We start from the raw sequence: 20,557 nt of genomic DNA, 5'->3' as shown, positions 1-20,557 counted from the left end.
ATGTAGTGGATAAACAGGTATAATCACATTCTTACTGAGCTTTTCGTGCCTCCACAGCATCCCTTAGGCTGCGTTTGTTTTTGTAAACAGGACAAGACATGACACTGAGACAGAGACACTAAAAATTACTCTTTATGTATTGTGTTTGGATACAATGGACAAGACACTGATGTAATGTCTAGTATTCTGTTTGGATACATATAAACAAGACTAAAATATAATGTAAAATTACTAAAATAGGCCCATCTAATTTTAATTTTTATACCCACCTTTCACTGTCTCTGTCTCTGTGTTGCACTCCTTGGCTGCCACCCTAACTCTTCCTCTTCTCCACGACGTTGCCTGTTTCTTGCGCCGCTTCCAACTCGTTTTTCGTTAACAACACCTTGTTCCTCACCAATGTCAATTTTTCACTCTCTCTCTCTCTATATTCATTTTGATTGTCGTTTTTGCTTCTTCAATTGTCGTTTTGTGTTTCTTGTTTCTTTCAGGATGCGTTCGAGAGGCACCGCATGGTCTTTACGGTTGGGACTTCCATTGCCTCCGTTGCCACTGCTTGGATCGGTCTCTTCATTTCTCAGTGCTTTCCATTCATATCATCTGATTTGATTATTTGATTGGGTTCAATGATTGTAAGATTGGTTAATTTCTTGTTTCAGGGTATTCATTGCGCCATTTCCATGATGAAAAGGTTGAACAAAGGCTTGAATCAATTGAAAAAGCTGTGAGTCTTTCTGTATCTCATTTTTTTCTTCTTAATTCTAATTCTAATTCTAATGCATATGTCTATTTCATATGTTTCTGTGTGGCAGATGAAACACAAGCATAATCTGGAACATTCCGAAATCAAAGACATTGTTGGTCCTGGAGGTCTCAGTGTTCCTACTTGTGCCGCCATTGCCGCAACCACCTTGATCATTGGGATTGTTCCTTATTTCTAGCACTTAATACCTGTGATCATGCTTTCTGTGGCGATTCTCCGATGTAGCTATTTAAGTCTTGTCAATTTGAATTCACAATAGTCCTTTTTGGTTTTTAATGATACGGTTATTCATTGAAGAACAAATGCACAATGGTGCTGTAGGGTATTGTAAGGTTAATTTGTAAGCTGAACTATCATTGCTGTTAAGATTTTGAATGTATTGAAATTTAAAGGATTTGTAGTTTACAAACTTCCTATTTGAATTGCTATTGCTATTGCTTAGTCAAAACTGTGCTTGATATTGAAGATGCTACAGCTAGGAGTATTGCTTTGAATAAGCCAGCCTTTCAGAAAAAAAAAAAAACAGAATAGCAATACAGATATGACAAACCACAGTCGAAATTTTGTACCATTATTTAATATTTATTCATATTCCTCATCCTTCATGAGATAGTTGCTTAAGACACTTATTTTGTTCTTTTCATTATTACATTTATAATGCATTCTTTTTTTTTCCTATGTTGAGCAATGCTGCAAATTAAAGAAGGTTTGTTTCATCAAATTTTATGTTATGGACAACACAAATCATTTCTTCTTGGTTCAAATTTATAATGGAAGAAATAAACATACTCCTTATGATATAGGTATTTGGCAAGTGCGTCTCAATTTTTCCTTCAGGATAATTGTGATATAGGTATTCACACTTTTTTTTTAACTTTCTTGTTTAATTTAGTCAAAATGTGAAAGAAGAAAGTATCCTTGCCTTGCTTTGGAAGCATGGATTAGTATTCTCTTTAGTGGGACAAAAAAGCAACTAATAAAAACTCAATCTGCACTAACAAAGCAATCTCTCTAATAAAAACTCAATAACAAATCAATCTGCACTAATAAAAATCTGCATTAAAAAACTGCACTAATAACAACTCAATGCAATAACAAATCAATCTCCATCTGCATCAACATTCTACACTATAAACTCAATGCAAAAAGGATACAAAATCCTGAATTCTGCACAAACATAAAGTCAAAATCTGCATTAAGAAACTGCACTAATAACAACTCAATGCAATAACAAATCAATCTCCATCTGCATCAACATTCTACACTAAACAACACATAAAAAAATAACTTATATAATTAACACATTCTAAAAATTATCAGCAACAATAAACACAGCAGCCATAAGAGCAACAGCAACAAAACTCACTAATTATATTAATTTTTAGTTCAAACTAATAATAAGAGACAAAAAAATCATAAAAAGAATGTAGCTCTTATTTTTATATGATTTTCAGATTGAAAAATCATAAAAAAATTAAAAACAAAAAAAATGAAAATAAAGCAGAACGAAATTCTTTTGAATAGAAAAAAAAAAAAATAAGAAGCAATAAGGAAAGATGCAAAGTAATACCTGGTTATGTGACCGATAAAGAGAAGAACAGTCTTCCAAGAATTGTAACAGGAACAAGCGGTAATTGGCTATTAGAAATATTGGTATTAGATTAACTGCAAAAAAAATCAATAAGAAAGATAAGAAGATGAAAAACCAGAAAAGAGAAGAAGATAAAAAAAAACCAAGACAAGAATCGGAAACAAAAAATAAGATACAGAATCAGAAAGAAGAAGAAGAAGAAATAGAGACAGAAACAGAGAACAAGAAGAAGATATTATTGTGAAAGAAGTGAAGGAAGAGGAAGAACAGAACGAAGTACAAAATCACGACAGAAAGAGCAAGAAGAAGATCAACAGTAGAAAGAGAGATAAAGAAGAAGAGAGAGTACTTGGAAACGCCGGCAGAAAAGTTTAGGTTAGGTTTTTCACAAGAAGAAGATCAAGAGTAGAAACAGAGAGCAAGAAGAAGAGAGAGTATTGGAAATGACGGCAGAAAGCTTAGGTTAGGTTTTTCACAAGATAATAAAAGGGGGTAATTGGGAAATAATGAAAAATTACTATGGGCAAAAAGGGAAAAAATTTTCATTAAAAATCCCGTGTCCACCTTCTTATTTCCGTGTCCACCAGTGTCCTTCGTTTAAAAGAGGACACAAAAATGAAAAAAAGTGTCTCAGAGACATTGTGTCCACTGTCCATGTCTCTCTATCCAAACACGTTTTATATATGTATTGTCCATGTCTTTGTGTCCTGTCCACCATAAACAAACGCAGCCTTAGATATTTACATGTATTGGTTCCGTACAAAATATGATAACCACTTGAACTTGTCAGATTTTGTGATTCAAGAGAATGATGAGGGTAATCTAGTTATGGATGATGATAATCAAGAGCAGGAGTCACAATTACCGCCACCTCCACTTCCACCTCTACCTCCACAAGAACAACCACAGTCCTTGGTCCCATATGTACCTCAAACACAGTTTATCCAGTCATACCCAATACATCAGCAGTATTGGAGAACTCCACAGTTTGACACAGGAGACGGAGCTTCTTTTAGCCAGTTACTTGGGTTCATGGTTGCAGATCCAGACCAATCACAATCTAGCCATCAGCCTAATTTGATGATGGGTAGGTATTCCTTGGACGCGAGGCATTCATGTTGCACTTCCTCGGGTACTTCTGGAGGGTTGGTATCTGGAGACTCTAGTAAAAGTGACGGTGGTCAAGGAATTGTTAATAGTCAAAACCCACGCTGTGTTTCAATGGGACTAATTGAAGAAAATGCTAAGGCGATTGAGTAAGAGACTGATGAGTATCTAGTAGATAAATCAGATGACGAGGATAATGAGGAGGACGAAGATGAGGACATGGATGAGGATGAAGAATCTCGCAATGATGCTTCTGATGATGGTGATCATGCATGTCCTATTATAGGTTTACTTTTTTGTCAATTGATTATATTATATTCATATTTGGATCTTTTATTGTTTGATTATATTATATATATATTTGGTGGAGGTTCTGTTGTTTGATTATACTATATTCATGTTTGGATGGTTTGTTTAATTAAATTATATACAGATGAGGCACGTACTCCAGATGAGACAGGCAAATGCTACAATCTTAGGGTTGATCCACCATGTCGTAGTGCTAATCGATTCACCCCATTCGTGTTCAAAAGGGTCACCAAGAAATGTAAGAGTTTTGTGAAAGATGTAAAGTGGGCAATGAGAAAGTAGTTGTTGTTTACTTAACATTTTCTATATATCATTTAATTTTTTTATGTATCATTTAAATTTTCTATGTATCATTACTATGCATGTCATAGAGTACTTGGATAAGTTATAATGTTATGTATCATTACTATGCATGTCGTAGAGTGTTTGGGTAAAATCTAAAGTTGCAGATGTCATAGAGTAGTTTGATAAAATTATAATGTTTCAAATATCATACTTTATATTTGGATAAAATATAAAGTCGCAAATGTCATAGAGTACTTGGATAAAATGTAAAATATATAAATCTACTGAGCATTATTGCCGGCACTTGCACCACCTGACTGACGGCATCTACTACGGCTATATCCCCCAGCCCCACATTGCCTACGTCACCTAGGACCACATAGCATTCACGTGTCCATCTCGTTCAAGAAATGCGTCATCCTTGGGCAACCTTTGGTAACTCGTCTCAGGAACGGATTGGGTACAAATCAAGGCCTGTTGTAAGTAGACCATATAGTAGGATTCTTCAGTGGCCTAAACCTAACTCGGTAAACCCTTTGAACTTGATCCATCTTATAAACATCCTAAACATACACTTGCCAATCTAGCTGTTGATTTGCACAACATGCAAACACTTGTCGATAAGGAATTCGGTCCACCTGGAACTCACCACAGTCACATCGTTGTCGACGGAGGTCGACGACATACTCCATTCCACTTGGCATCTCACGTACTTCAAAGACCTCATTTTGCTTGTCGAATCAATTAACCTGGATATTTTCTTATGCAAGTTGATTTGCATATAATTTTGAGGTCACAAGCTCAGAAAAAACATGTCCACAACATAAATCTGAGCCACCGTCTCGGCTCTTTTTCGGGTGAACAACTCATTAAGCATGTAGAATGTTGCTTTGACAATTGCAGTGATAGGGAGATTGCGTGCACCCTTCAAGACTGAGTTGATGCATTCCATTAGGTTTGTGGTCATGTGACCCCCATCGGTAACCACCATCGAATGCCAACGCATATTGTTCGTGGGGATTTGGTTTAACCAGTTAGTGTAAGCCTCGCCTCGCTCTCGTAAATGCTGGTAACGCAATTCGTACACGCGAACAGTCCTCGAATATCCTGTGCAATAAGAAAAACAAAGAGAAAAAAAATAGATGAGAAACACTGTTTAAAGGTTACTCTGTTAATAATGAACTTCGAAAATTACTCAATGTTACCCATATTGACGACAAATTTTTGCAAGTACGGTGCCTTGAACTTTCTCAAAAAATTCGACTCTATATGCCTAATGTAAAATATGTGGAAAGCTCTAGGAGGTGACCAAACTTTGTTACTGGGGGCCGCAACTGCATTGATGGATTCGTGTCGGTCAGAGATCAGTCCCACACCATCCCGAGTCACCACATGTTGTCGCAGGTTACTAAGAAAAAAGTGTTATGCATCAGAAGTCTCTCCGTCCACAATAGCAAATGCAATTGGGACGATATTGTTGTTAGCATCCTGTGAAACTGCAACCAACAGACAACCCTTATACTTTCTGTACAAGTGAGTCTCATCCACCTGGACAACTGATTTACAATATCTGAATACTCTAATGCAGGGATAATAACTCCAGAAGACTCGATGCAATACCCGGATATCAGTTACCAAGTCATCGCCTTGATATGCAGGCATAGTCTCAAAATGGACGACTGCTGATGGTTCATTGTGACACATGGCCTCAAACCATATGGGCAAAGCTTCGTACGATACTTTCCAACCTCCAAATATTTTTTCACTGACTTTTGCTTAGCTAACCATGCTTTTCGATAGCTGATGGTGTAATTGAACTTCGATTGCACTTCCGCAATAACTGATTTCACTTTTATCGAGGGGTCAGCCTCAACCAATGGTTTATTGCTTTTGCAATTGTGTTCGAATCCAACTTCGAATGATCCTGAAAAATGGTGGCTCTAGTACAAGTGTGACTACCATTATACCTCCTTATAACCCAATAGTACTTTCTGCCGATCATGCTAACCCTGATCAGCCAATCACAACCTGACCCATGCTGTATACACTTGGCATAAAATGTCAACGGCTCCGACTTATACACCCGGTAGTCTACACCTCTTAGGATGGTATAATCTTTCATCGCCATAATAACAGCTTCCCTGAAACTGAATTCCATTCCCATGGCAAATTCACCATTTGTGATAATAGAAATTTCTACCACGACGACAGCCATACGATAAATATTTAAATACACATATTTAATAAGTGAAATTAAAAGTAAATCAATACTCACTACATCAGTATTAATATAAATAAACTTTACATCAAGTTATTATCTCAATTTTAACAAAATAAAAACATAAACACATAAATAAATACTAATCAATAAATACTAATTAATATTTAACTAAATCAATAACTAACTAAAAAGATTATTATCTTAAATTTAACTAAATAAAAACATGAACAAATGTTAATTAAGTATATTTTCACATGTCACATAACTATTTGGTCCATCGATCAATATAAATTATTATAAAATTCTAATCCTTCGTATAAATATAGGCAATTACATACCTGCATTCATATATTCCGGAAATTCCGGAGCATGCATGGCTTCCAAATCCAAAGCTCGCATGAAAGATGGCTCCTGAAACGGATGTTTGTTTGCGAGTGCATTTGCCACGTCTGTCACTTTTGGAGTCATAGTGCCGTCACCTTGATCTTCGTCTCCGTCTGGACCAACAACTTCGTAATTGCTTTCAAACTCTTCCTCACTGTCACTATTATAATCTTCCCGTTCAATATTTCGGTCGGCTTCAGATTGTTCGAACTCAATATACATTTCAATGAACGATATCTGAGCATGACTTTCAATGTACGTTGAAAACATCTCTCGCATGCTCGTTTCATCAGTTACATATTTGGTTTGAAATTGAACGAATCCACCAAATACCGGTATAGGATATCTGTATAAAATACATGATATTTTCCTTGGCATTTCAGAATAGGGTTAAGTATCGTTTTCGTCCCTAAAGTTTAAGGTGAAAATCAAAATCGTCCCCGACCTTTTTTTGTTATTAAAATCATCCTTAACGTTACAAAACGTTATAAAATCGTCCTTTTCCACTTTAATTTTATTTTTTTTACCATATTACCCTTTATTATTAATAAAAATAATTAAAAATAATATTAAAAAATTAAAACAAAATACCCCCCACCCCCCACCCCCACCCCCACCCCTCACCCCTCACCCCCTCCCGTAACACCGGTACCCCCACCCCATCCCCTTTCCCCCTGCACCCCACTCCTGATCAATGAAACTTGTTGCTAAACCAAAGCATAAATGTTGCTTGAAACTTGTTGCATTGTAGGAGGATTACTAATTTCATAAACTGCATCAGAATTATGTCTTCCTCTTTCTATTTGTCTTCAATTAAACCTAAATGGTAAGCAAAACAATAGAAAAACAGAAGCTTTAATCACACGAAGAGCCATACATTAAGGCTCCAAAAGAAAATGGCTCAAAAATAAAAAATTTCAGAAACGGAACAAAATAAGTTCTCACCCTAAAATGCTAACACATCAATTTCACACTAATCAGGAAAACAGGATTTTAAACTTTCAAGTATCCAGAAGAAAAAACAAAGAAAAAAAAGAAAACATACCTGCAGATGACTGCGACGGGCTCAGAGTAAGCAGCGACGGCGACAAAGCAAAGATCCAGCGACGCCGATGGGAGGCATAGGAAGCAGCGACGGTGACCGGAGCAAAGATCCAGCGAGAGCAACGAGCAGAGAGCCGGCGATGGCGGGGGTGAGGGGGTTACGGGTTACGGGAGACGTGAGTGGGGTGAAGGGGGTTGTTTTGTTTTAATCTTTTAATATTATTTTTAATTATTTTTATTAATAATGAAGGGTAATATGATAAAAAAATAAAATTGAAATGGAAAAAGGATGATTTTATAACGTTTTGTAACATTAAGGATGATTTTAATAACAAAAAAAGGTCGGGGATGATTTTGATTTTCACCACAGACTTTAAGGACGAAAATAGTACTTAACCCTTTCAGAATATATCTTCTCACAAATCACACCTTTTAGTTATTCGAATGAGATTGTGAATGGAATAACAATATCTAACGGATTTTCACAAATAAAATTTACTCCTTGAGATGTTTGTAACAAAATCTGACCAAAATAATATACTTTTAGTAGAACTCTATCATCAATTTTTCTCACTCACATGAATATGAACTTCACTATCAAATTTTTTTACTTCATACGAAATAATAGAAATAGAAGAGTTGAGGGAAAAAGAAGAAGAAGAAGAGATATGAGAACTCGTATACGAGTTACACACACTTTTATATATATATCAAATCGCACCCACCGATTTGTGTTGCCGGATTTAAATAAAATATATAATAATTAAATCGGACAATCCGATTTAATTTTCACGAAATAAAAAAAAATAAATCTATATAAAAATCGGACGATCCGATTAGTTATGCCAAAATTCAAATTCTCCTTTTCACATAGATCGGACCGTCCGATTAGTGGGTCTAATTTTTTTTTAATAAAGAAATCGAATGATCCAATTTCTTTACCCCATATTTTAAAATAAGTTATCCTACATCCATGTTTAACACCTTCATTTTCTATAACCGCGCACAACATACACAGGCTTTGCACATAAAAAAAAATGAGCCACTGTAATTCTTTCCAACAAAAGAGGAAAAGAAATACTAACTGTAACAGTTAACTTCAAACTTAACTTGCAAAAAATAAATAAGTAAATAATTCAAACTTAAAAAGTAGACTGTAGCTCAGGCAACGCTGTCTCAAACTCCAGCTGTTGCCTGCTTATCAGTCCACCCCTCTCTGGATACACAAAGTTTCCCATAAACAGAAAACATAAAAAGAAAAGAAAAATATAAAAAAGGGAAAATTGAAGAGAAGGTTAGTCACCAAAATAAAACGAGTAAGGTTTATCACGGCTAAATTATTGTGTTCTTTTTTATTTCACCGGTTCGTTCTCATGTGCTATTATTCTTTTATTAATTATTAATGTTGCTACTTGCTATAGTGCTACCATCGTCATCAAATTTAGAATTTATAAATAAATTATGTATAAATATAACTAATATACTAATAATAATTCTTATTAAAATTTGATTAGGAGAACAAAATATTGGGTTGGTGAAGAAAATGATTGAGGGTATGTTGCATTTTTGCGTTTGGTTTCAACACACAGCCTCTCAAAGAAAGCTGTCGGTGGCGGCATCAAGGTCTAAAACTAAATGGTTCTAACTTATAAGTTAATAATCACGTAGTTAAATTGTCCCTTTCGTTTTGTTGAAGTCATTTGTGTATTTTTATACGTTTACAGCTATATATACAAATGAACTAACAGAACCAAAGCTTAAAGCTTTAGAGAGAGAGAGAGAGAGAGACTGACTCGTTTCTATTACCTGTTGTTCTTCTCTTTCTGTCGGTGTCAACTGGATCCAAGTCTCTTTCTCTTTCTGTTTCTGAATCTTCTTGTATTCATCTCATTCCTTAGTGGAAATTGCTGAATTGTCTCTCTCTCTCTCTCTTCGTTTAACAAGAATTCTGATCCGGTGTTCTTCGAGTCTCACTGATCCATCTCACTTCTCTTTTCTCTTCGCCCTGGTAAGTGTTTGATGTAATGTGCAAAACCTTGGTTGTGTTTGGTTGATGTGGACATTGAGAAATGAAAATATTGTCTTCTTTTGAAGTAACTAAATTTTACTTCAATGTCATCTATTGATCTTGCGAGAATATCGAGGGAAATTTATATATTAAAAAGTTTTTTGAAATTGTCTTTGGTGAGTCAAAGTGGATCTTTGCCGTAGTCACATATTATGAACATTCCACAGTTTAAAATCTGATCCTGATTTCAACATCAAGTAGCCTTAGTTTTAAGAGATCTAGAGCTTATATGGAAATGCTTGTTGGAATCTAGCAACCAGTTCTTACATAGATCCAATCTTCAATTTCTACAGAAAAACAAAAAGAGCTGCTTCTGAAGTGAAGGAAGCTTTCAAGTGATGTGTGTATTTTGCTGATATTGTACTGCCATCGATTTGATCTCTTACTGGCATCTGGATAGAGCTAAGTAGGAGGAGCCTGTGATGGCGTTAGAAGGGGAAGCTGGGGTGAGTTCTATGAATTATCTGTTTGATTTCGCTTGGATATCGTAGGCTTTTTTGGTTTGGGTTGGAATTTTGTTCTTGATGCATGACTACCATTTTCCAATACCATTTTGTGTTATTTAGGCAAAGACAATGAAGGCATTGGGTGGCCAAGTCTGCCAGATCTGTGGTGATAATGTTGGGAGCACTGTAAACGGCGAGCCATTCATCGCGTGCGATGTTTGTGCTTTCCCTGTCTGCAGGCCTTGCTATGAGTATGAAAGGAAGGATGGCAATCAGTCTTGCCCTCAGTGCAAAACCCGTTACAAGAGGCACAAAGGTAATGAAGATAAAATTTGTAGTTATATGTGATTCTCGACATCAGTTATGTATATATGAATGCTTTGAAGGCAAAACCCAAGCAAAATTTTGATAGTGGTAGATTCAACTTTTATTTGATCCTGCAAATTCACACTAGTAATCAGCATAGGAGACTGTTGATAGTTATAGGTCAGGTCAGGTCTCTAACATTACTACTTACTAGTCTGCATTATTTCCACGTGAAATGGTTAGTTTGTGGAAGAACTCGTCTGTAGTTGACCTGTTCCAACCTCCTGATCTAGAATTGGGAGAGTATCCCAACTACTTAAGTGAGTTGCTGTAAGACTGCATATCCTGGGGACCTTGACCAATAAGACTTTCTTTGTGATTAACTTATTCTATGCTTGTATGATATATTTAGTGCAAAGTGAATTGCAAATCGGTTAGATAATTTTTGCTCAATAATTTTTGTTCAAACATAAATGCTCCTGAATGAAATATCCCTTTGTTTTCATCACCAGAATGGTATACTTGTAAGACATATGTTATTCACGTACAGTGTATTTTCATCATTTTGTATCTGCTGTATTGATCTGCAGTACCTTCTTAGTAATTATACTTTGTATTTAATTGATTCCAGGCAGTCCTGCAATTCTTGGAGACGGGGAAGAGGATGGTGGTGCTGATGATGGTGCCAGTGACTACAATTACAGTTCAGAAAATCAGAACGAAAAGCCAAAGATTTCAGAACGCTCACTGGGCTGGCAAATGACATATGGGCGAATGGAGGAGGTTGGTGCACCGAATTATGATAAGGAAGTTTCTCACAATCATATTCCTCGGCTGACAAGTGGACAGGTTATTCAACTTGCTTCCTGTGTGATATTTTTCTCCACTTCTTGCATTGACCCTTAACTATGTTCATGTTCTCTTTGAACATCCTGCGACTTTATTTGCCAATGTTTCTCAACAGAATTTAAAATTCAGTCTTCTTGTGTATATTTTCAATTTCAGTTATCTGGAGAATTATCTGCAGCTTCACCTGAGAGGCTGTCAATGGCATCTCCTGGTGTCCCTCATGGGAAGCGTGTCCATAATCTTCAGTATTCATCTGAGCTTAATCAATCTCGTATGTCTCCCCGTCTTCTCTTTATGGTTGTTGTATTTCTTCATTTGGCTATGTAATAATGATTTGAAATGTGTGGTTATATTCCTTGAGTAGCAAATATTAGGGTTGGGGATCCAGGACTGGGCAATGTAGCATGGAAAGAAAGAGTTGATGGATGGAAAATGAAACAAGATAAGAATGCGGTTCCTGCTCCAATGAGCACAGGCCAGGCTACTTCTGAAAGAGGAGCTGGTGATATTGATGCTAGTACTGATGTGCTTTTGGATGATTCATTGTTGTGAGTACTTCCATTTAATTACAAGAATATGCGCATATCTATTTCTGTTGTAACCTTAGTCCATGTTCTGATGGTATCAGAAGGTTATTCTGAAAAGCATGTGTGACTTATACCGTAATTGCTACTATTCCTTTTCTCTGCAATTTAAGAATGTTTTGCCTAGCATATGAGCCAAATTCTTTGTCTTGTCTTCAGATTTCAGTTTAGGATAGCACTATATAAATTTTGTTTTCATTTATGCAGGAATGATGAAGCTCGACAACCTCTCTCCAGGAAGGTTTCTATTCCATCTTCTAGGATAAATCCATACCGTATGGTCATTGTTCTGCGGCTGGTTATCCTCTGCATCTTTCTGCATTACCGAATAACAAATCCTGTGCCCAATGCATTTGCATTGTGGTTAATATCTGTTATTTGTGAGATTTGGTTTGCCATATCTTGGATATTGGATCAGTTCCCTAAGTGGTTACCTGTGAACCGTGAAACATATCTTGACAGGCTTGCAATAAGGTAAAATTTTCTTTCTGTGCTAAGAAAGTATTTGACATATTTCATAGTTTTTCCTTAACTTTCGGATGTTCTTTTGACACAATCCATGTGACTTCTAGATATGATCGCGAGGGAGAACCATCACAGCTTGCAGCTGTTGACATTTTTGTCAGTACCGTGGATCCATTAAAGGAGCCCCCACTTGTGACTGCCAATACTGTACTATCCATACTTGCTGTTGACTACCCAGTTGATAAGGTTTCCTGCTATGTTTCTGATGATGGTGCTGCTATGCTGACATTTGAAGCTCTAGCTGAGACATCTGAATTTGCAAGGAAATGGGTTCCTTTCTGCAAGAAATACAGCATTGAACCCAGGGCACCTGAGTGGTACTTCGCACAAAAGATTGACTACTTGAAAGACAAGGTTCAACCATCATTTGTCAAAGATCGTAGAGCAATGAAGGTAAGAAATTGGCTAGCAAAGAAACTTTCCTGAGGTCCAAATGCTTGTGAACTGCACACTACTCATGTTTCTTAGAGCCAATTTTAATATGTTTCCTTTGTCTATTTCATAGAGAGAATATGAAGAATTTAAGATCCGTGTGAATGGACTTGTTGCGAAGGCACAAAAAGTTCCTGAAGAAGGATGGGTGATGCAAGATGGTACCCCATGGCCTGGAAACAACACCAGAGACCATCCAGGAATGATACAGGTGATTTACTTGTATTTATTTATTTATTTATATATTTAATTTTTATTTGGCTGCATGAGATCTCACGTAGTGCATTATACATTATCTTTGAAATAGTCTTGAAAAAACTTTATCTACCTAGATGGAGTAAATGTTGATAATAGTTTCGTGAGTGATATTTTTATGTTTCTTTCTGAAGCTGATTATATGTGGGCAAGTCTAGCACCATGCCTTTGTTAGAATTTGGTAATGAATGTAAGGAAGTTTTAAGTGTGTCATTCACCAGTTTGCATTCGCTATCTATAGGTTTTCTTGGGGCAAAGTGGAGGTCTTGACACTGAGGGTAATGAACTTCCACGTCTAGTATATGTTTCTCGTGAAAAGCGTCCTGGTTTCCAACATCACAAGAAGGCCGGTGCCATGAATGCACTTGTGAGTGGTGTTTCGCATTAAAGATTTGGAAATTGATTACTTATATTCAATCATGCACTCAAGTCATTGGTGTCAATCATATAACTGTTTCAGGTTCGAGTATCAGCTGTCCTTACCAATGGACCTTTCTTATTGAATCTTGATTGTGATCACTACATAAACAACAGCAAGGCCTTGAGAGAAGCTATGTGTTTTATGATGGATCCCAATCTTGGGAAAAATGTTTGCTACGTTCAGTTTCCTCAGAGATTTGACGGTATTGATAGAAATGATCGTTACGCAAATCGTAATACTGTTTTCTTTGATGTAAGTACATACACAACGTATTAATTTGATGTTTGCTATTTTTTAACATCAAGATTCATATGTTGCCTTTGATTCTTGTATCATGAATTGTCCCTTGTACTTTATGCATACATGAATTTGACTTCGTTGCAATAACTAGTTCCCTTGCTTGTCATTTTCTTAACAGATAAATTTGAGAGGTTTGGATGGAATTCAGGGGCCCGTATATGTGGGCACTGGATGTGTATTTAACAGAACGGCTTTATATGGTTATGAACCTCCTATAAAGCCCAAGCACAAAAAAGCTGGGTTGATCTCTTCACTCTGTGGTGGAAAGAGAAATAAGAGCTCAAAATCTAGCAAGAAGGGTAAAGACAAGAAAAAATCGCAGAAGAATGTTGACCCAACTGTGCCCATCTACAATCTAGAGGATATAGAAGAAGGGGTTGAAGGTATGTGTGTTGAATATCTCTTGACTTTTGCCTTGTCATGTTTATTCCATTTGGAGCCGCTTTTAGAAATTGTATTTACCTACTCATTTGTTTTGTGCTACCTACCTTCAAAATCTTTGTTGCATATTTCACATAGCAATATGTTTGGAGTTGCTTTAATTACTTAGCTCTTTCCTTTTTGTATACAATATTATATTCAGGTGCTGGATTTGACGATGAGAAATCACTACTCATGTCACAAATGAGCCTTGAGAAAAGGTTTGGTCAATCTGCTGTTTTTGTTGCCTCCACACTCATGGAAAATGGTGGTGTTCCTCAGTCTGCTACTCCAGAAACTCTTCTTAAGGAGGCTATTCATGTCATCAGTTGTGGTTATGAGGATAAGTCAGAATGGGGAACTGAGGTAAGAGATTACTTTATGTTGCTCTTTCATGTTTCTTGTTCCCCCAGTTGCATCCCATCTATAAGGCTGCGTTTGTTTCAGAGAACAGGATAAGACAAGACACTTGAAAACAAGACACAGGACAGATACACAAAATTTTGTGTTCTTGTATTCTGTTTGGTGATAAACTAGAACATACTATGAAAATCCAATTTATTCTCTTTTTTTTTTTCATCCAAAAAATTTGAGAAGAAAAATATAATAGTAAAAAAGTATAATTATAAAAAATTAACAAGAATAATGAAAGAAAAATAAAAAATAAGTTGTGTCTCTTATTAGTATCTTTGTGTCTTTTCTGTCAGGATGGACATAAAATACACTAATTCAGTGTCTCTGGACACAATGTTTCTGTCCATGTCTCATCTGTCAAACACGATTTTGTATCTCTATGTCTTTGTCTCAGTGTCCCGTTACGTAGACAAACGCAGTCTAAAGAGTTTGGGCAGTGAGAGACAAGACTCTGAATTAATCTAGATATATAGGCCAGATTCTCCTTTAGTGATATTGATATGTTATGTGAAGCCATCTAATCATACTTTAGGATTTGAGTTATGCTTGAAATTAAACAAGGCCTTCTTGAGAAAGAAAGGCAGTTAAGAGTGGGATTCCAAAACATGAATGAGCATGATGCTATCATTTACAAATGTGCCAATATTTTATTCAACTCTATATAGATTTTGCTTGAGGCAATTTTTCCTACTTTTTTTTCCTTATTGATTTATTGAGTGAAAAAGATGAGGGGCGGGTTCATGAATCATAGTTATAAGTCTGCGTTGTGGAAGCACTTAAAATGATTGGGTAGTAAACATCTCATCTAATCTGTGTTTAGCAATGGGAACTTTTCTTTTGTACCCAGACATCCATTTTTTTATTTTATTTTGTTTTATTTATTTAAATTATCTCCATGCCACTGTATAGATGTGAGGTATGCGTGGCCTTACACAGTTTTTGTGGTTTCATGACTACAAATAATAAATAAAAAAAAGGCTGATCTAAAACTAATTTGGCAGAACTGTGTTTTCTGATTCTTAACCTGAATTACTGAATTGAATATGGATGCCCCTATTTTAATGAACATGTCTTATTAGAATTAAAACAGAATATTATCTTTAAAGTTACTAACTATTTTTCTTCTGTTCTACAGATAGGATGGATCTATGGTTCTGTCACAGAAGATATTCTTACTGGATTTAAGATGCACGCCCGTGGTTGGCGGTCCATATATTGCATGCCCAAGCTCGCAGCGTTTAAAGGTTCTGCTCCTATCAATCTTTCAGATCGTCTGAACCAAGTGCTTCGATGGGCTTTAGGTTCGGTGGAAATTCTTCTAAGTCGACACTGTCCCATCTGGTATGGTTATAGTGGAAGACTAAAGTGGCTGGAGAGGTTTGCATATATTAACACCACAATCTATCCAATCACTTCCATTCCCCTTCTCATGTATTGTACCTTGCCTGCTGTCTGTCTCCTCACTAACAAATTCATTATTCCACAGGTTCGTAATTTTATGCAGTTTACATTATTTGAAAAATTAAGAGTTCGTTTGGTTCGTGTTTTGATTTTCTGTATTTTCTGTTTTCAGAATTTTGTGAACAAAAAATAGAGAGCAGAGCAGGAGATGAAAATAGAAAATCGGATTTTATTGATTTTACTGTTTTCTCTTTTTCCTTCCCAAAATCTAGAAAAAACAGAAAATATTGAAAATTAAAACAGAAAATGAAAACGCAAACCAAACCCACCCTTAATTCTCTTGAGGAAACATGCAATTCCCTGAGATGTTATCTTATGCCCTGGTATTTTAACTTGCATTTTTTTCTTGCAGATTAGTAACATAGCAAGTATATGGTTTATCTCTCTCTTTCTTTCCATCTTTGCCACTGGTATCCTTGAGATGAGGTGGAGCGGTGTCGGAATTGATGAGTGGTGGAGAAATGAACAGTTTTGGGTTATTGGTGGTGTTTCAGCCCATCTTTTTGCTGTGTTCCAAGGTTTACTCAAGGTGCTTGCCGGAATTGACACCAACTTCACTGTTACATCAAAGGCATCAGATGAAGATGGGGACTTTGCAGAACTCTACATGTTCAAATGGACAACCCTTCTCATTCCGCCGACGACTCTTCTCATCATAAACTTGGTGGGGGTTGTTGCAGGTATCTCCTATGCCATTAACAGTGGGTACCAGTCATGGGGTCCCCTCTTTGGTAAGCTTTTCTTTGCATTTTGGGTGATCATCCATCTCTACCCCTTCCTCAAGGGTCTTATGGGACGGCAGAACAGAACGCCGACCATCGTTGTGGTCTGGTCCATTCTGCTTGCTTCCATTTTCTCTCTGTTATGGGTCCGAATCGACCCGTTCACTACCAAAGTCACCGGTCCTGATGTTCAGCAGTGTGGAATCAACTGCTAGAACATGAAAACAGGTCTGGTTGGAATGTTTTGATTTGCTTGCAATTCTTTTGTTTGTAACATTTTGTAATCTGTTTACGCATGTCTAAATTATGTGCAGTTCATAGTCCACAAAGAAGAAATCAAATTAGAGATCAATTGTTTAAGGATATCATTTTTTTGTAATTTATTGTAATACTTTGAACATTCATTCCATTTTTTTTCTGGGAAAACTATGTATCACTATTAAACTATTTACAAAGATCACACATTGTATGCATCTCTGGTACCTTACTAGTTTATCCCCCCCACCCCCCTCCTCCTCCTCCTCCTCCTCCTCCTCCTCCTCCTCCTCCTTACTAATTGCTGTGGAGTGTGGATAAGTTTCTGTTTGGAATTGAGTAGAATGTGTTCCTTAATCATCCATGGTTCAAGCATATTAATGATAATAATTTTGGCATTATTGAAAACTAGGAATTATAGAAGCTATAACTAAACTGATAACAATTACGTGCGTATGTGTGTTCTTATTTAATAATGGAGAATTTTTAGAACTCTCATAATTGATATCTGGTCAGTAAGATAAACTTTACTTACATGAAGAAGAGCCATTAAATTATTGAGGCTCTTCTTATTAATAACATATTTGAGTATGAACTAGTATAGGGAAATGATGGCCTGCAGCCACAAATTTCTTTGCTACAGTGATGAAGGGTGTATCAATAAAATCTGATGATAGTAAATTAGAGAAAAAATTAACTTACAAGAAAAACATAAATGAAAAAATAGCCACTTAAAGATATATTTGTTTATTTACGAAAAGAATTTAGTCTTTTTTTTTAAATATTATATAAATAAATTTAACTATGTTAGATGTACAAAAAAATTCAGCTATTAAATCAACTATTCGAAGAAAATATATGTTAAAATATAAAATATATATTGAAAATAAGTTAAATAATACATATATTTACACACAAATATCTATCGAATAATTTAATAATTAATTTTTTATATGCACATAGTATTTTTGAAATAAATTAATCCTTTTTATTAACTATTGTATAAAAAGATATTTATTTAATAATTAACTTTCTCTAACTTTGAGAGTAGTTTTTCCTAAATTTAACTTAAATAAGTGATAAATAAACATGGGTTATGGGTGTGATATAACCAATGTAATGAGCAAGAAAAATGGCAAATTATAAATTGGATTTGAATATTGCTTTAGATTTGATAAAATTTTAATACGGGTGGTAATTTAAATAATAGTAATACACATACTGAAACTAATAGATTAATTGAGAAATTAAAAAAAAAAAGATTTCATAATGATAAAAGTTAGATGTACTAAAAGAAATAGTTAAACTTCCAAAAATAATATTTCTTTTCTTGTCCTTTTTTCTTTTTTTTTTCTTTTTTCTCTCATTTCTATTTTTTCCTTTCTTCTTCTTATCCTTTTCTTTTTTGTTTTCCCATTTTCCTTCTATTTTCTTCTTGATTTTCTCCTCTTTTCTCTTTTCTTCTCCTCCTCTATCCTAATACATAGATTTCGCCATGAAAAAAAATTAAGAAAGACGGAGACATATTTAAGAGTAACAGATAGATTTTTTTGTTGAATTGAAATTGAATTGTTTACAAGTGATAGAAAATGTATTTTATATAGAGGAATTGTGTTACTCCTAACAAACTGTAACTAACACAGAAACTTCTGGAGAACTGTAAGTCTGTATAACTGACTTGAAAGTGTGTGTTAACTTTCTAACTTGCTGAATATAATGTATAGCCTAACATGCTCCCCTTAAACCAATGCTTCTGTTTTGCACACTCTTAATTTGTCTCTGAAAGTTAGAAAGTTGGGGGCTGAGAGAGGCTTTGTGAGAGTGTCAGCTACTTGGTCTTGAGCTGGTATGTGTTGGATGAACACTTCTTTCTTCAAGACTCTGTCTCTGACAAAAGATTGGTCTAAGGCAAAATGCTTTGACTTGTTGTGTAGGATGGGGTGGCACATAGAAGTACTGCACTTTGATTGTCACAAAAAATCACAGGTTGAGTTGAGCATTGTATTTTTATCTCAGTCAGCAGGGTTTGTAGCCAGATTACTTCAGCCATAGTGTCTGTAATACCTCTAAATTCCGCTTCTGTACTGCTTCTGGAGATAGCAGTTTGTTTTCTACTGGCCCATGACACTAAGTTTGCGCCCAAGTAGATCCCAAAACCATTTGTGAATTTTCTGTCATCCACATCACTTTCCCAATCTGAGTCACAAAAGGCATATATTCTTGGGTTTGGTGACTTTGTGAACTTCAAACCCTAGGGTTCCAGCCAAGTATCTTAGTATTCTTTTGACCTTCTTCCAATGAGAGTTTAATGGGTTCTGAAGAAACTGAGCAACTTTGTTTACGGCATAGGATATCTCAGGTCTTGAAATCGTTGCATACTGAAGTCCACCAACGACAGATCTATACAGAGTTGGGTTTTGAAAGGTGCTATCTCCATAGGCAGAGAGCCTCAAAGCAGATGTCATTGGCGTGGGTACGGACTTTGCATTACTCATTTCTGCTTTCTTGAGTAGATCTTTGATGTACTTAGCTTGATGAAGGGTGATGGTGGTGGGTGAGGGTCTTTGTACTTCAATTCCAAGGAAATAGTTGATTTCTCCAAGGTCCTTCATTGAGAGGGTTTCGTTAAGATGGGTTATGAGATGCTTGATTTCAGCTTCTGAGTTTCCAGTAACCAAGATGTCATCTACATAGGTGAGGATGTAGGTTGTTGAGTTGGGGATGAATCTGGTAAAGAGGGAGGTGTCCGATTTGGTGTTTGTGAACCCAAACTTGTGAAGGATTGTGCTCAGCTTTGTGAACCAGGCTCGTGGAGCTTGCTTGAGCCCATAAAGGGATCTCTGCAGTTTGCAAACCTGGTGAGGGTGTTGTGATTCGAAGACTTCTGGTTGCACCATGTATACAGTTTCAGCTAAGTCCCCATTGAGAAAGGCATTATTGAAGTCATATTGGTGGATTTTCCATCCCTTGGACAATGCTATACTCAGCATGACTCTCACTGTAGCTGGTCGTACTACAGGGCTGAAGATTTGGTCATAATCTATGCCTTGTTTCTTATGAAAACCTTTTGCAACTAACCTGGCTTTGTACCTTTGGATGGTGCCATTTGGGTGTCTTTTGATTCGAAACACCCACTTGCAACCGATGGGAACATGCTGGCTTGGGGGATCAACCAATTGCCACGTCTGGTTCTTTGTTAGGGCCATAAATTCTTCTTCCATTGCCTCACGCCAGTGTGGACTGGCCAGCACTTCATTGACAGTCTGAGGCAGTGTGTTTTAGAGATCATTAGTACCGGAGACATCCGCAATGAGTGCCTTCGGCTTAAAGATGCCATTTTTGCTTCTTGTTTGCATAGCATGTGTGTTACCGGATGTAGCCGGTAGGCGTTGCTG

The 20,557-nt window shown here is 36.2% G+C and overlaps 1 protein-coding gene and 1 long non-coding RNA gene across 3 annotated transcripts; both read left to right on the top strand.

Annotated features, from left to right (window-relative positions):
* Positions 1–521: 521 nt before the first annotated feature.
* LOC112769101 (uncharacterized) lies at positions 522–728 on the top strand. The gene is made up of 2 exons (XR_003186367.2): positions 522–564; positions 660–728. It is a non-coding gene; the product is annotated as an uncharacterized lncRNA (long non-coding RNA).
* An 8,486-nt stretch (positions 729–9,214) lies between these two features.
* On the top strand, positions 9,215–17,380 carry LOC112771153 (cellulose synthase A catalytic subunit 3 [UDP-forming]). Of its 2 annotated transcripts, none has more exons than XM_029295178.2 (15): positions 9,215–9,327; positions 10,066–10,218; positions 10,339–10,534; positions 11,156–11,373; positions 11,530–11,644; positions 11,738–11,921; positions 12,165–12,431; positions 12,530–12,875; positions 12,988–13,125; positions 13,411–13,536; positions 13,630–13,842; positions 14,009–14,273; positions 14,474–14,676; positions 15,860–16,210; positions 16,538–17,380. In XM_029295178.2, exons 2-15 carry the CDS (start codon positions 10,195–10,197, stop codon positions 17,120–17,122), a joined length of 3,231 nt encoding a protein of 1,076 aa, XP_029151011.1. In that variant the 5' UTR covers positions 9,215–9,327; positions 10,066–10,194; the 3' UTR covers positions 17,123–17,380. The 2 variants fall into 2 exon arrangements, with proteins under 2 accessions (XP_029151011.1, XP_025671571.1); XM_025815786.3 differs by having other exon boundaries at positions 9,233–9,712.
* The last annotated feature ends 3,177 nt before the right edge of the window (positions 17,381–20,557 follow it).

Source organism: Arachis hypogaea, chromosome 18 (assembly GCF_003086295.3).
Source record: "Arachis hypogaea cultivar Tifrunner chromosome 18, arahy.Tifrunner.gnm2.J5K5, whole genome shotgun sequence".
In the NCBI taxonomy this organism is placed as follows: domain Eukaryota; kingdom Viridiplantae; phylum Streptophyta; class Magnoliopsida; order Fabales; family Fabaceae; genus Arachis; species Arachis hypogaea.
This window is presented reverse-complemented; position numbering and strand designations above follow the sequence as displayed.